The sequence below is a fragment of the Eleutherodactylus coqui genome, chromosome 5, assembly GCF_035609145.1.
Source record: "Eleutherodactylus coqui strain aEleCoq1 chromosome 5, aEleCoq1.hap1, whole genome shotgun sequence".
NCBI lineage: Eukaryota > Metazoa > Chordata > Amphibia > Anura > Eleutherodactylidae > Eleutherodactylus > Eleutherodactylus coqui.
In genome coordinates this window covers 223,914,309-223,931,222 of record NC_089841.1, presented here as the reverse complement: position 1 = coordinate 223,931,222, position 16,914 = coordinate 223,914,309, and the positions used below count along the sequence as shown (strand labels likewise).

Sequence of the window (16,914 nt, the reverse complement as noted above, 5' to 3'; positions counted from 1 at the left end):
AAAACACCTTTACTGCGCATGATCACCTGTGCACGCACATACACGTCTGCTTCAAAGGCTCCTCTGGCGTAGGGCTGACGGAATATCCTGGACGAATTAGTGCAGCATGCTGTGCTATTTCATCCACTAAAATGATGGTCCGGACATACACCTTTTGTAGTCAACGGGGTCAGTTCAGCTCCAACTTATGCTGGTCTGGCGAGGACAGGGCTGAACTGCGGAAGTCACCCGGAGCCTCAGGCCTACGGGCCTCAAAATCCTTTATGATCAATTTTTAACGGATCTGTTTATTAGTTGTTTGAAATGTAGAATGTAAAAAAATAACCTGAAAGGCGTATTCCATGTAGTTTCCATATTTTAGACAGAAAAAAAATCTTACTGGAAAGTGTTTATTTTTTTCCTATCGAAAAAAAGGAAACCAGACAAAATAAGTTCCACTGAAATTCCCAATGGGAATTTTACCGGGACCTTTTTTTTTTTTGTTCATGTTTTTCTGCTCTTATGCCCCTTTTATATGAGCCGTTTCTCATTTGAACGAGCAAGTGACGTCACGGCTAACTGGTTCGCACTTGTGCAAACTTTTTAGACTGGCATATGATTGTTGAGAATCATATACTTTTCAATGTGAAACACTGAACGAACAGTGTTTAAACGCAACGAGAAGTGAAAGAGCCAACGATGATTTCTAGTCCTGCTGAAACTGAATGAGAGAAAAGTGCATGATTTTCATTTGTTGTCCGGTCTTTGGTTTACGTTTAAACCAAAAGATTACACTGCAACACAATTTTTGTAACAGATAAGCGGATAGGTGGCTTATAATAACTTTAGTGCGCTGAATTCAAATATGACAACCTTTTTTTTTGCCACATAAGGTTTTCCAATTATGTGAAATAATGTAATCCAATTGCCGCTGTACTCTATTTTTGGAAATCTGCCTATACAATTAATCCAGTCGGCTCGCCATTAACCTTTCTTAATAAAAAAAAAGACAAAAGTGATTGTGCAACTATTTCAGAATCACTTTTACAGACCGCGCGCTGACTGAACACTATAAGGGTAGGTTTATGTAACATATAGGGTATGTTTCCACGTGGCGTAAACACTGCGGATCATCCACCAGTAAGGTGTAATTAATGAACTGGGTTTTTACAGGTCATTGGTTAGACTAAATAAAAGAATCAAAATCATAAAACAAAAATACATGTTTGGTATCACTGTGTCCATAAAAGTCCAATCTATAAAGGTAATGCATTATTTACCCCACACGGTGAACGTCGTCCGGAAAAAAAACTTAAGAACGCCAGAAATGCACATTTTTTTCATTCTGACTCCAAGAAAAAATGCAATAAACAGTGATCAGAAAATCGTATGTATGCCAAACTGGTACTACCGCAAACGACAGGACGTCCTGCAAGAAATTAGCCCTTGCACAACTATGTGAACGGAAAAATAAAAAAGTTATTGTGTGCAGAAGATGGCAGTAGAAAATAATAAAAAAAAATGAAATGTCTTTCGGAAAAAAAAAAGAGTACATCAAAAAAAACAAAAAACTGCATAAGTTTGGTATTGTAGGACTCTTACCGACCCATAGAATAACATTATCAAGTCATTTTTGTTGCAGTTTGTGCGCTGTAGAAATGAGACGGAATTTCAGTTGTTTTTTTTTTTTATTTTACTCCATTTAGAACTTAAAATTTTTTTTCAGTACGTTATATGGTACATTAAATAGTACCATTGAAAAATACAACTCGTCCTGCAAAAAACAAGCCCTCATGCAGCAACGTCGATGGATAAATTGATAAAGGAGTTACGATTTTTTTTTTTAAACGAAAAAAAATGGTCACTAAGGGGTTAAAAAACTTGAAAATGAGACGTGCTGCTATTGGTCAGTATTACCAGTGGAATCAGCAGGTTTTAAGGCACTTTTAGGATGGAACAGGAAAACTGAAACACAAAACACTGATGTGAATGGAGTCTAAAGGGGTAAGACCAGAGACTGACAATTCCTATAGTTTTAAGGTGGATCCTATTCCTAAAGTCACTTACTGCAATCTAAGAGTTTGTAAATTGAGACATTTAGCCCATATCTCAAGACTAATTATATATCTTTTTTCTTTCAGGAAGCTCATCCTCTGAACAACCATGCTGGAAACTTTTGGTGCGTTCTTTCTCTTATTGTGTTAAGCTATTTCTAAGAGTCTTCTGCTGCCCATAAAACCCTTCACAGACCAGATATTAAACAGATACTTTGATAATCGTTGTTTTCCATGTTTTATATAATGTCCGTTTACGGTTTTCTACATCTTTGTACAATCTAGTAAGTACCTTCAAAGTAAGCTGTTCTGTAGCTGGAAGTTGTGGTGTTACTGGTTATTACAAAGTCCTGGCTCACACCGTACTAAACTTCCTTTGGTTATTACAAAGTGATTCTGTTTTCTGCTTGAAACTTTGTGTATTAATGAGCTGAATGCCTACATTCCTGAGTACGGGGGCAGAACGGGAACGGACGTGGAATGTGGCGATAAGGGTGAATGAGCGCTGTAAATCATAGGCTGCTGGTACAGAGAGTGTAAACCATATACAGTGTTGTCTGATATAGGCTCACGGGCGAGTGTGCTATTGTGCCGAGAATCCCAGCCCAATATCGCAATTGCCAACGTGCGATTTTTCACATTGATGTAAGGGGTTTTTCATTCAAAAGCGCCTTGCATCACTTCTGTGAAAATGCGATCCTCTGGTGCGTTTGTAGTAATTGTGGGGTCCCCCAGAAATCAGACATTTATCATCTATCCTGTGGCTAGATTGTAACTTTTGATTGCTGGGACAACCCCTTTAAGGCCTTATGCACACGGCCGTGATGGGCTCTGAAAGCAGAATACCGCAGCAGAGTCCGTCACGGCGCCCCCCAAACACCCTATACTTACCTCCCGGATCTGCTGCGCAAAATCCGGCATGACGCTCTGGCGCACATGCGCAGTACAGCGCATGACGCACCAGCAATGTTCTATGACACGCCGCCAGTGTCACATGATTCGCCGGCAACGTCATATGACGTGGTAGGGGCGCGGAAGTATAGTGTGACGGGCGGCTTCCATTGACTACAATTGAAACCGTCCGCGCATATACCTGCAGCAAATAGGACATGCCGCGGGTTATTTTCACGGAATTCCGCGGTGGTATTCCGGAGCGTGTACATTGAGCTATTAGGTACAATAGAACCTAATAGTGGTGGTGAAATCCGTCCGTGGGCATTAGGCCTTAGGCTGTGTGGACAGTGTCAGACTATGTAGAGCCACATCCATGCAGAATAATATGACTCAGAGGTCTAAGGAAAGATACTCCAGAATTGTTGTTAAAGAAGGATTTGCTAAAATTGAGAGCGTCTTATGTGTGTTAGTCCATGTTTTATATTGTATCTCCTGTTAACCTTTTAAGGACTAAGTGCAGTAAATATACGGCGCTTGGTCTTGGACTTTAATGCCGGCCGTTAGCAGATGTATGTACAACACATGATTAAAACCTCAAGCTGAAGACCTGGAGGAGAAGGAAGAAGCGTTTTTTGTTTTCACCGCTTCAGCCTTCCCTTTCCCATGCTACATAGAGCAAAAGTGGAAGGTCTTATATGATAAGGGACATGGATGGTAAAAAAAAAAAAAAAATTGCTACAAATAGAAGTTAAAAAAAGCGACAAAGTAAAATAAAAATTCAGGGTACCGATGCTGCCCACTGTCCACCAACAAAAGTGGCTTTAGTGGATATGTGGGAACCTGAACTGGACGCACAGCAACGCAAAAAGGAGGCATGGTCTGATGAATCTTTTGCATCATGTGGATGGCTCGGGGCCTGCACGTCGCATGCCTGGGGGAAAAGATGGCAGCAGGTTGCACAGTGGTGAGAAAGCAAGCTGGTGCAGGTCTTCATGTTGCTGTTACTTTGACGCGTACCACCTACCTAAACATTGCTGCATAGCAAGTACACTTCATGGTAACCGCATTCTCTAGAGACTCAGAACTTTTTCAGCAGTCATGCCACACTGCAAAACTTGTTCAGGAATGATTGAACCCCTTGGTGACATCCAACTCTCATGTACGTGGATATGTTTTAGAAGGTGAGACAGCTCTATATGCTGCCGGTGTGTTTGCTAGCTATCTCCCAGTTGGCGGGACCGGACATAACTGCAGTCCCAGCGGTTAACAATTTAGATGTTGAAAGTGGCATTTAAACAGCCCGACAGATGGAGAGAGCTCCGTCTATGTGATCTGACAGAGGGAGCGGGCTAAGGAACATGCCAAAGACCTCAAGGTTTTAAATAAATACTCTCTCACATAAGGTTGGGTTCACAGTAGAGATGAGCGAACGTACTCGTAATGAGTACTTACGCACCCGAGTACCGCCATTTTCGAGTACTTCAGTACTCACGCGTAAAGATTCGGGGGGCGGGGAGAGGTGCGGCGGGTAGCAGCGGGGAACAGGGGGGAGCCCTCTCTCTCTCCCTCTCCCCCCCACTCCCCGCTGCAACCCCCCGCGCCGCCACGGCGCCCCCCGAATTTTTTCGCCCGAGTACGGAAGTACTCGAAAATCGCGGTATTCGGGCGAAAAAGGGGCGTGGCCGAGCACGTTCGCTCATCTCTAGTTCACAGCCTTTCTGTACCGGCATTCCAAGAACTGCATTCAGATTGGAAGTCTGGACGGAACCATGGGCTCTAATTAGTAAAATTGATTATAAGTTTGAATTAAACTCTGCTTTGTTCCCTAACGCCATGTTGAATTTACTCTCCGTTGCAGATACCCATCGTGCCTTGCAGGCAGTAGACCGACTCCAGACCAAGGTTCGAGATCGTGGGGATATAGCAAATGAGGAAAAGTTGTGTTTGTTAAAATCTGTCTTACAAAGTCCTCTCTTCAACCAAATTTTAAACCTACAGTCTTCAATCCACCACATAAGAGAGCAGGTAAACCTTTTTGCATGATCTCCAATTCACCTCTTCATTGGCTATGTCAAATCGATCGTGTCCCGATCAGCAGGATTTGCTTCCACTTAACAATAAAACAAGGTTTCTGCACCCTGCTCCCGGTATAGAGGTGTACTTCATACTGAAGTCAATCAAAAGGATATCTTCACCTCGGTCCATCATGACTGGGGTAGAAATAGCTAGCCTAATGCAGCAGCCACCACCAGTAAGGGAGTCGGGAGCAGCTGAGCTGATGGTTCTGTGCTGTTTCTGTAGCTCCCATAGAAGTGAATGGGAGTTACGGAAACTGTGTATGGCAGCCAGTGGCTGTGGAAATGAGCCAGCTCGGGGGTCTTTATTTTGGAGACACATCAGGGTCTCCAAAATAAAGGGTGGACATGTATCTATCAGACATTTATGGTATATCCTGTGGATATGCCATGGTAAATATTTGAGATGGGAATACCCCTTTATTTCAGAGGTTTCTGTACTTCTTGTAACTTTCATCTGAAAGTGCCTATGATACATTGTGTTCCTAGATGCAAAACACTCATTAGTGGCACTTGTATGACATGTCAATCAGAAGTGGCGCTAAACGGCTCCTTTAACATGTATTGAAGAATTCCGTAAAGGGGTCAAAATCCAAAAAGTGTTTTAAAAAATGGCCGTGTATTCTATAAAATAGTAAAAGAATTGATAGTCGCCTCCCCTGGAGTGGCTCTGGTAAATCTTCTGCTATCAGTGCTGGCTGGAAGTCAGGTGACTGCTGCAGCCAATCAAGAAGCTGCAGCGTATACTTCCTAACTCCGGGTATCATGGCACCCAAGATGTTGAGCGCTGATGCCAGGAGAATAGGAGGTGACCAATGAGAGGCCGCAGCAGTCATCCGACTTTCAGCCAGCGCTGACAGTGGAAGATACGTCAGAGCCGTCCTCTAATTCCCTGGGGAGAAGAGAGGTAAGTATTGATGTTCGTTTTTTTTTGCTATTTTACAGCATGTCCGGCCATTAAAAAAAACAAAAACTTTTGTTATACTCTGACAACCCCCTTTAATTAGTAATCACCAGATATATGTCATAGTTTTCTTTTTTAGATTTTTGTTTTCCCTTACATTTTTAGAAATAAGAAAGTATAGGGCAAAATCTGAAACTTATATAATATGTTACTTTTGAATGTTATTTTATCTTTTATCTCGAAAATGCCTTTTCAATTATAAATGTGAAGAACCGTGCTTCAGTCTACTGAGAGGGACATGTTATGTATCTGTAAACTTGATTTGCTTAACTGTTGTCTTAGTAATTAGAAACTGCACCCCAGTTGTTGCAAAACGGCATGCTGGGAGTTGTAGTTCTGTATTCAGATTCAGCCTGCTTAGCTAAAGGCAGGAGTGAAACCCAGAAAGAGAAGTCGAGTTGAAAGTAATGGGATGTTCAGAGGGTCCAATTTGATTGTAACTTTTCATTTCAGGTGAATACGACCCCAACGGGATCATTAGTAACGGAGTTTGCACAGATTTCTCCATTCGGATCAAGCTCTCTGTCCACACAGACGGAGCCGTACCCATTGGCCCAGCAAAATGGGAGTCAGTTTAACTCCGAGGAAACTTTTGCATCATCTTCGTTTCCTCAGATCAATGGAAAACCAGCCAATGAGGACTTTGACCAAATCATCAAACGAATGGCTCAAGTATGTATTTATTTTTTTCTGGAGGCACTGAGTTTTCTTTTCTTATGGGGATATTCATCAAAATGTGTTAACATATAGAAAATAGTGAAGTGTAGGTGACGTCATGAAGTAACAAGTCCATGATATTTGATATTTTATTAAAAAGTAGTCGCATAACAATGGTTTACCTGCCTGACTTAGCTCGGCTGACATCCCCATGCATTCACATTCTATGGTGCAAGTAAAGGGTATGCCATACATGTATGATGTGGGGTCCAATCTCTGGTGTCATTGAACATATATGGCCAGTCATTAAAGAGATTGTATCAGAATACACTTTAATCATCTATCCATAGGATAGATGGTAAAAGTCTGATTGGTCGGGGTTTCACCACTGAGACCCCTTCTGATCCTGATAATGGGGCAGCATATCCCCCTCACCTTGTCACTGGGGGCTCACTGCACCCACCCACAGTGACGTCCGATTGAATGGAGCACGGCTTATTTTGGCCATAAGGACTCAATGATTTTTTTACGGGGATTTGCATCAAAAGCCATCACTTTTTTTTTTCCAGTCGTCAAGGCTATACAAGGGTTTGATTTTTTTTTTTTTTTATGTGGTGAATTGTGGTCCTTATTGGTAACATTTTTCGTACTTTTAGTGTATTGTAAATATTTTACATTAATTCTACTATTTCTTTTTAATTCTTTACAGCGTTAATCATGCAGCATAAATTAATTACATGATACATTTTTTTCTGCTGGCTGGTATGATTATGATTAGAGATGAGCGAGTATACTCGATAAGGCAAACTACTCGAGTGAGTAGTGCCTTATGCGAGTACCTGCCCGCTCGTCTCAAAAGATTTGGGTGCCGGCAGGGGGCGGGGAGCGGTGGGGGAGAGCGGGGAGGAACGGGGGGGGGGGGGAGATCTCTCCCTCGCCCCTACCCCCGCCCCCCCCCATGCTCCCCCCCTGCTCACCGCCGCAACTCACCTGTCACCCGCGCCGGCAGCCGAATCTTTAGAGACGAGCGGGCAGGTACTCGAATAAGGCACTACTCGCTTGAGTAGTTTGCCTTATCGAGTATGCTCGCTCATCTCTAATTATGATGATGCCAAAATTATTTTTAAGTGGGTTTTTAAAAAAAAATGTTTACATTTTTATTTATACAAATGGGAAAGTGTTCAAAAATGGAGTTTTTTGTTTTTTTTAACAAACTAGTTTTATGCATATTTTTTATGTCCCTGTAGGGGACTTGAACTGTGAAAGCTTTGATTGCTATGATAATGCATTCCAGTACTTCTGTACTTATCATTCACAATACCGATCGCAGTCCATGGCAGGCTTGGACACCACTGTATGGCAACCCATCAGCCCACCACGATTACATTGTGCACTCCCTCTGTGAACCCTTTACATGCCGTGATGTACATCAATTTCAGCATGTAAGGGATAAAGAGCAGGGAGTGAAGTTCTCGCACCCCGCTGTTGCAGTGGTAGGCTGGCTATCGGTTACTGCTGACTCCCGTTGGAAGTTTACATCCTGTTGCGTTAAGTCCACCCCAGCCAGGATGTAAACTTGCGTCCTGTGGCATTAAGGGGTTAATATATACATATAAAGATGTATAAGTATATACACGCATAGTATATAATGTATATTCTTTGTAAACCTCATATAACCTTTTGTTGTACAGGGTCGTCAGATTGAAATCTTGGACATGGTGAAGCCTGCAAGTGGTAACCTTGGCTTTAGCGTTGTTGGCCTGAAGAGCGAGAACCGAGGAGAACTTGGGATATTTGTTCAGGAAATACAGGAAGGAAGTGTTACTCAAAGGTGAGATTTCTCTCTAATTTGAAGCTGCGAAACATGTGTTGTCTGCAAAGCCCTGCTAGGTGAATATTACACCGGGGAGGTTTGTACAGAAAGCTGGAGTTACAACTAGACTGCAGTGTAGGGTTGTCAGTCCTGTATAACTTTATATACTTCTTTTCAGGGATGGAAGGTTGAAGGAGTTTGATCAGATTCTCTCCATAAACGATCAGCCTCTTGATCAGACCATTACACATCATCAAGCCATTAACTTACTGCAGAGGGCCAAAGACTATGTACAACTGGTGGTAGCAAGAGGACCATTACCCCAGCTAGCTAGCCCGATGGTATCCCGCACCCCCTCTGATGCCAGCACTGTGTCTGCACTCTCAAGCCCTGTGAGTAGTTCATTCTTCACACATTAACCTACGTCTGCAAAAGCCATATCATGGGTAACTGATGTTGGCCTAGATGAAATTACAGAATTTCAACATACATTGCTTTAGGCCTCATGTCCACGAGCGGGTCGGATTCCGCATGAGGGAGCCCGCAACGGAATCAGACCCTGCTCGTGGCTGGCAACCCTGCGTACCTGTCCGGGTATGTACTGCGGATGTGTGCGGAAGCATCGGTCTCTGCGCCACTGCACATGCGCAGTACGGGCCACGGATCGGGCGGCTTTCATTGGTTTCTATGGAAGCCATCCATGCGGGAACCGCACTAAAATGGAGCATATCAAAATTCAAGTGCAGACGCCCATGGTTCCCTGTGGGCAGCTTGAACTGCGGATCTTCCGCAATTCAAATCCGCCCATGGACATTGGGCCTTACGCATATGTTGGAAGATTAGCATCTGAAATCTGGTCGTTCTTCACATGTTGAGGCCCCTAAGTGTGTGCCTATGTGTGCACAACATCGTCAAATCCCTACCAGGAATTTATTTCAGCAGGTTGAAAAACTAATATTAGATTTGTATTCTCTACAGCGAAGTTCTTCCTACAGCATGGAAGCTGAAGTTCATAAACCCAGGGGTTAAAAGAATGTATAATTGGACCTGAAACATCTGCATTGGGAAGGTTCCATCACTGATCCGGTCGAAAAAGCGCTTTTTCTTCAGGCTAAAAGTCTGAGCAGAAAGCGAGCGGACCCCATTGACTAGAATAGGGTCCGTACTGTTCCATTCTAAGACACAGCCATTCGGCCCAGGGATTCCCCTTTCCCTGCTCCCCAAACGGAGTAGGAAAGTGAAACCTCAAGGGCAGCCGTGAAACCACCCATATGTATGTAGTAGTATGGCAAGTATTTGTTACGTGGTGCATGTAAGCAAAACCCTTTATTCTTCCATAGTTTCTACCAATTACTGTTTCATTATACATTTTGTATTAGAGTTTTCCAGGCAGTGTCTCCTGTTAGTACCGGGATACACCAGAGTCGGATTGGAAGCTGCTGCTCCGAACCCTGTGTAGTGGCTGACGCTTGTAATTACAGGCCCAGCTCCCATTGATTTCAAGTAGTCAGAGAAGCGATGCGACCGTCATTGTTTATTTGTCCAGGACTGGAGGGTCGCTTTAAACATTATCCTTGGGCCATCAGTATTTGAACTTCGGGCACAGAGAAGCAGCTCTGGAACTGAGTAATACTGAATTGCAGTACCTGGCCCTGCCTGGAGTGGGTGGGGTGCCCACAATGGCCTGAAGATAGGCCTTCAGTGTTTAAGCTCTGGAAAACCAAGGAAAGCCTTTCAGATTACCAGTTTTTAACAATTTCTTGACAATTACTATACATATATTTATATGGAGCTTAACAAAAGCCTCTGAGGAAGGCTGGTCGGAAACATGCGTCCGGGGTCAAGTCCCCACATTATGGGGGGACTCAGGGGAGCCTAAACCAGGGGTCCCCAACTCCAGTCCTCAGAGACCACCAACAGGTCATGTTTTCAAGGTATCCTATGGTAAGAAAACCTGTTGCCGTGTCTGAGGCACTGGTAATAATTACATCACCTGTGCAACACTGAGGAAATCCTGAAAACATGACCTGTTGGCGGTCCCTGAGGACTGGAGTTGGGTAACAATGCCGTACACCATTTATAGGTATTTAAAACTCTTTGCATTATCTGTGATATGCTCTTTACTCCATCCCCTTGGATGGGGGTTATACTGGAGCTGCACTGATGGCTATGGCCCTGGACATATCTAGTGGTATACATCTATTTGTATTATGCTGTCTGGGACTCGTATCATTATGTGCGGATTTATTTGATTTAAATGTGTTTTTATATTTGTCTGTATTTCTGTGTCTTTTTAGATATGACTTTTGCTATTTTTAACCCCTTCCCGCTCCAGGACGTACATTTACGTCCTGGGGCGTCAGGGTATGTATGAAGAAAGGTCGTGGGATGACCTCTCTTCATACAGCGTGGGCGTCAGCTGTTTATTACAGCTGACAACCGCGGTCAATAGCTGCAATTGGCCGTACGGCCGATCGCGGCTATTAACTCTTTAAATGCCGCTGTCAGTTCTGACTGCGGCATTTAAATCCCCCGAACAATGTACGGACCTGTACGGACCCACCAAGGTGAGATCGGAGGAGCCGTGCAGGTGTCATGGCTGCCGGGGGCCGTATGAAAGGGGATGGCTTGATAGGCTGCCTGTCAGAATGCAGTATGACGTAATGCTACAGCATTACGTCGTACTGCAGGAGCGATTAAAGCAACGCATGTTGTAGTCCCCCAGGACTTAAAAGAAAAGTTAAAAAATAAGTTTTATTAATTGTAAAAAAAAAAAAAGTAATAAAAGTTTAAATCGCCCCCCTTTTGCCATAACTATAATAAAAATTATAAAGGAAAAATACATATTTGGTATCGCCACGTCCGTAAAAGTCCGATCTATCAAAGTAGCACATTATTTACCCCACACGGTGAATGTCGGCCGGAAAAAAAACCCCGCCAAGGATGCACTTTTTCAGTTGCCCTGTCTCGCAGAAAAAAAACAATAAAAAGCGACCAAAAAGTCGTATGTATTGCGAATTGGTGCTAACGGAAACTACAGGCCATCCTGAAAAAAATGAGCCGTCGTTTAACCACGTCGACGGAAAAATAAAAAAAAGCTATTGCACGCACAAGATGATCGCAGAAAATAATTGAAAAAAATTAAATGTCTTTGAAAAAAAAAAAAAGTAGTACAGTAAAAAAAAACCTATACAAGTTTGGCATCTTAGTAATCGTACTGACCTGTAAATAACGTTATCAGGTCGTTTTTGTTGCAGTTTTTGCGCCGTAGAAAGAAGACGCACTGAAAGATGACGGAATGTCATTTTTTTTTCATTTTACAGCACTTAGAATTTTTAAAACATATTTAATTATATGGAACATTGAATAGCACCACTGAAAAATACAAATCCTCCCGCAAAAAACAAGCCTTCATACAGCGACGTTGATGGATAAATGAAGGAGTTACAATTTTTTTAAAGAGGGGAGGAAAAAACAGCAAAAAAAAGGGGGCCGCGTCATTAAGGGGTTAATAAATGTATATATTTTTATAAGACCTGCACTCCAGTTTGCTTCTCTTCTGTTTGATACATCTATTTATACATAGCCGCACAGACCAGTTACTGGACCGCGGTAGCAGGACTTTTGTCAGCTTGCTTGAGAGAATGGGCTATACGCTAGGCAAAGTAAATAATATCTCTTTGGCTTGTGGACGGTAACGCTTCAATCTCTTTATTTCATGCGTCCTCAGATGCATTGGCAGCACGTGGAAACTATAGAACTGGTAAATGACGGCTCCGGTCTGGGCTTTGGAATTGTTGGAGGAAAATCCACGGGGGTTATAGTGAAAACCATCCTGCCAGGTGGCGTAGCCGATCAGGTATGTGTGCCTTATTGCTAAACCCGCCTGCTCATGTTGGAGAGCCCTGCTGTGTTGTTGGATCCTAATATGTTTTCTTTCTTCCCGTCATCTTCTCTGTTCCACTTTGGAGAGGTATTAACATGCCATAGACTATAATTCAAGTCTGCGTCCATCACTAGTGTGCCGCAGAGCGCCGCAGTCATTTCCTTGTAGCTTATTCATAAAGCCTGGCTGACTCTGAGTAATTCCAACATGTGTCATTTTTATATGACCGTTTGGACAAAATTAGGGCTGAATTGCTGTTGAAAATTCATCAGTTTTCTGGCACAGTTTGGCAGTTATATGGCACAAATTCTGCCAGAAAACTGTCTTACGCTTGGGTACTTTTTTCGCCATGTCTGACAAAAGGGGCATGGCTTAGAGGGCCAGCATGCACAAAAAAATACACCAAAATTTGCACCCAAATTTTGACGCTAAATTTGGTGTGAACTAAGCCAACTAATAAGTGGTATAAAATTAGAGTAGACGGCCTACAGATGCGCTGGTCTATGATCCAGCAGAGTCACTGTGATAAATGTGTCACATTTTAAGACGGTCTAGTCTAAGGGCTCATGTCCACGGGCAGGTCTGAGCCCGCAGTGGAATCTAACCCTGCCTGTGGCCGAGAACCCTGCTTTACCCGTCCTGGTCGTCTTTTTTGACTCTACTGCGGTTGTGTGCAAGTGCGGGCCACCGCACAAGTACAGTAGAGTTATGTTTTTCCTGCAGAATCAGTACGGGCCTTGGATCATCAATAGAAACCATTTGTGCAAGAACTGCACTGAAATGGAGTATGCTTCGATATGATTTCCGCACCCAAAGGATCGTATTAGAGATGAGCGAGCACGCTCGGTAAAGGCAAATACTTGAGCGAGCATCAGTCTTCTCGAGTAACTGAATACTTGTCCGAGCAAATGCGGGGGGCGGCGGAGGGGGGGGAGTTTAGAGAGCTCTCTCTCCCACCCGCTCCCCCCCCCCCCCCCCGCATTTGCTCGCTCATCTCTAGTCCGTATGCTTTAATTCAGCTGTGAATGCCTATGAATGGGCAGCTTGCACTTCATTTCAAGATTCCGCAATTCAAATCCGCCCATTGACATTGCCCCCAGGTCTCCATTATCTAACTGTTAGACAGTATTAGGAAATCTGCGCCATAAATTCATCAGGGCATCTCAAAAAATCCAGCATTATCAGACTTGAGCTCCATGGGACTGTCTACAACTTACAGTAAGATGGCACAAAATGTCAGACTTTTTTTATGATTTACTATGGTCGTTGGCAATTTTTTTTTTCATTTGATATTAAGTCCCACAATTTTTAATGGGACTCACTGGTGACCCTGTGAAGTCCCAGACTTAAAGGCTATGGCCACTTTCCGGGGCAGTTTTTTTTTCATTAAAATGCATGTATTTTAGGCAATACAGTTTGATTAATAAATTTTGTACTGTTTTTTTTTGTCTTTTGCGGCTTCCACATATCACTGTGCATAGACCCTGCAATCTAAAGCCCCATTTAGATGGGACGAATGTTGGACAAACGATGACGGCATTTGTCCCTGCGCATACTCACTGCCATGCTGCTGCACGGGAGCTAGTATCGCTGGCACACAGCGGGGACCCTGGAGGAGATTTTTCTCCAAGGGCTCCCCCGTCCCTGTCCATTGATGTAACATAGCGGCTGCTCAATACTGAATAGCTGCTATTTACACTGAACTATGAGCGATCTGCTCATTGTCCAACATTTATGCAGCATGAACGATGGCTGATGAGCGTTCAGTGTAAATTGCAGCTGTTCAGTATTGAACGGCCGCTATGTTAAGTCAGTGGAGAGGGGTGGGGGGGGAGCGAGGAGAGAAATCTCCTGCAGCACCCATGCTGGCCGCTCTGTGAGCAAGCCAGCGATACTAGCTCCTGTGCAGGAGCAAGGACACACAGGGACGAGTGTCAGGTATCGTTTGCCCGACATTTGTCCCATCTAAATGGACACCTTAGTCTCAGTCAGTGAGGCTTGGTTTTTAGTACTTGGCTGATGAAAAGTGCAGAAGAGTTAATTTAGGACTTCATCAAAAATAAAACTTTGCTGGGATATAAATTAGCTGTTAAGGTTTATGAGAAGAGACTGCAGAGAGAAAGTAAGCGGTCGGTCCAGCACACTGATGGATGGCCTATAGAGACTAAAGGGGTTTTTACACGGAACAGTTATCGTTCAGTAAATGCACGCACCGACCGAACTGCAAACCAGAACCCGTTCACATCTCGTTCGTCCTTCAGTTTCTGCATGTAGAAAACTGAACAACGTCTCTTCCCATTCACTAATGAACGACTGCCTGCTTATTGTGAGTGGAGGCGGATGGGCCGGAACAATCTGCTCCGCTCCACCGCTATTCAGTCAGCAATGCTCATTTCCGTGTAAAAGCACAGGAGCGATCATCGCTGGGATGGCCCGGTGGGCATCTGTTGCCGGACAGATCGTCCTGGGTAAAAGCAACCTTGGGGTGCAGAATTTGTATTAGTGAATTATACCTGTAAAATATTATTATAATAAAGAGTTTTATTAAACCCTCTTGTAATAACACTAACCCCATTTGTTGACTTTATCTCTTTACCTCAGCATGGCAGGCTGCGCAGCGGAGACCACATATTAAAGATAGGAGACACGGACCTTGCTGGCATGGGCAGTGAACAAGTTGCCCAGGTTTTGAGGCAATGTGGAAATCAAGTAAAGCTGGTTGTTGCCCGAGGCCCATTGGGGGAGCCGACCACAGTGGTCTCCGCAGGGAGTCCGATGCCTCCAGTGATATCTGCTGCACCTGAACCCCAGGTTAGAATCTGTCTTGTATGCTACATTCAATCGAAAGAAGTTTAGTTATAGCAAGTATGGTTATGGCTGCTGAAAACAAGAATTCTACTGTCCCTTCTCTAGTAATACAGTCGCTATGATGTAGCTTCGGCTGATACCAGTTACCCCACAGGGTGTATTCTCATCTGCGATGGGGATTCCCGCTATTGGAGCAGGAAAGGCAAATCCCTTGGCTGAACGGATCAGTTTTATAATGGAACCAAACGGTGCTGAATGGATCCCATTGACTTTAATGGGGTCCATTCGCTTTCCATTCGGCCCTCCAGCATTTTACCACACAACATGCTAGATCATGCTGGATCTGTGCTGGAGGCTCTGAATGAAGCTTTTGATGCCGTTGTGAACACATCCATAGTCATCTGTGCTGTTTCCAAGTAGATGGAGTTATCCATGTTTTTAGAATTTGGGTGTGCTATTGATATTAGATATGTTGGGGGTCTGACTCCCATTGATAAGCTGTTGGAAGCGGCCGTGGCAGTTTTGTGAGCCACACAGCCTCTTTACACTTTTTACACTAATCCAGCCTTACTTTTTATAGTGTTTTTTTAATTAATTGCAGCTTTGTCCCATTCAAGTGAATGGGACAAGGCAGCAGTTCCAAGTGCAGCCGTTACATAAGATAGATTATATAACAAGGTGCCGTTCGGTTGCCATGGCCCTCAGATAGCTATGTTGATGGATAAATAAGAGTTAGGATTTATTGAAAGTGGGGAGGAAAAAATGGCCGCGTACTTAAGTGGTTACAAGGGTTCTCTTGTATCCTGCATCCTATTAGAGCATGTAAACTAATAAAGGGAGGTCCTCAGGTTGGAAACTTTCTCTCTAAACTATGTCCGAGCTACCGATCCACGCTTTCTTAGTGGCCCTTAGAGCCACAGCGTCCTCTTGCACCATTTGCGTTGTGGCTCCAGTCTCATTACCGGCCGCCGCTGGGGACTCCCTTTATATTGAAAGAACCTGACAAGCACTTTAAATTGTCTCTTCAAGTTGAAATGATAACTAGGTCTCTTGTTAGTTTATTATGTAATAATGTTAAAGGCATGCCATACACACGTAAGGTAGGTTTTGTGTATGGCCATTAGTAGTATTTCGGGAAACATATCTTTTTGATCACTGTTTATTCCATTTTGTTTGTGAGCTAGGATAACAACCCCACCCCCTCTTCCCTGCAATTCTGGGATTCCGCACTTTTTTTTTCTTACAGCCATACTGGCCCATCAGCATCCCCAAACATGTTCAGTACTGCTTGGCAAAAATTTACATTACGCATTCAGGAAGGGGTTAAAACTCTTCTAAACTAATGATTGATGCTGATTATTTTAAGTTTTGTATTTCAGTACATTCATTGTGTTCTCCTTTCTTTTAAGGGCAATGGTGGAATGAAAATAGATACAAGTGGGGAAACCTTTGATGTCAAACTAGCAAAGAATGCTCAGGGCTTAGGAATAACTATTGCTGGTTATGTGGGTGATAAAAATGCAGGTAAGTACATTCTGCGCATTATACCTTCCTTATACAGTAGGTTTTAGAATACAACTTTTCCTTGGACCTCTCCTCTCTATTGGACCTCTCCTCTCTCCTCTCTATTGGACCTCTCCTCTCTATTGGACCTCTCCTCTCTATTGGACCTCTCCTCTCTATTGGACCTCTCCTCTCTATTGGACCTCTCCTCTCTATTGGACCTCTCCTCTCTATTGGACCTCTCCTCTCTATTGGACCTCTCCTCTCTATTGGACCTCTCC

The 16,914-nt window shown here is 43.6% G+C and overlaps 1 protein-coding gene across 3 annotated transcripts in view; it reads left to right on the top strand.

Annotated features, from left to right (window-relative positions):
* Positions 1-16,914, top strand: part of MPDZ (multiple PDZ domain crumbs cell polarity complex component) — a 136,836-nt gene that overhangs the window by 12,807 nt on the left and 107,115 nt on the right. For all 3 annotated transcript variants that reach the window (XM_066604271.1, XM_066604270.1, XM_066604269.1), the window contains exons 2-9: positions 2,121-2,158; positions 4,786-4,952; positions 6,420-6,638; positions 8,315-8,454; positions 8,615-8,828; positions 12,167-12,295; positions 14,924-15,133; positions 16,540-16,654. In XM_066604271.1, coding sequence (XP_066460368.1) covers positions 2,143-2,158; positions 4,786-4,952; positions 6,420-6,638; positions 8,315-8,454; positions 8,615-8,828; positions 12,167-12,295; positions 14,924-15,133; positions 16,540-16,654 — 1,210 coding nt within the window. In that variant the 5' untranslated portion in view covers positions 2,121-2,142. The remainder of the gene's footprint in view (positions 1-2,120; positions 2,159-4,785; positions 4,953-6,419; positions 6,639-8,314; positions 8,455-8,614; positions 8,829-12,166; positions 12,296-14,923; positions 15,134-16,539; positions 16,655-16,914) is intronic.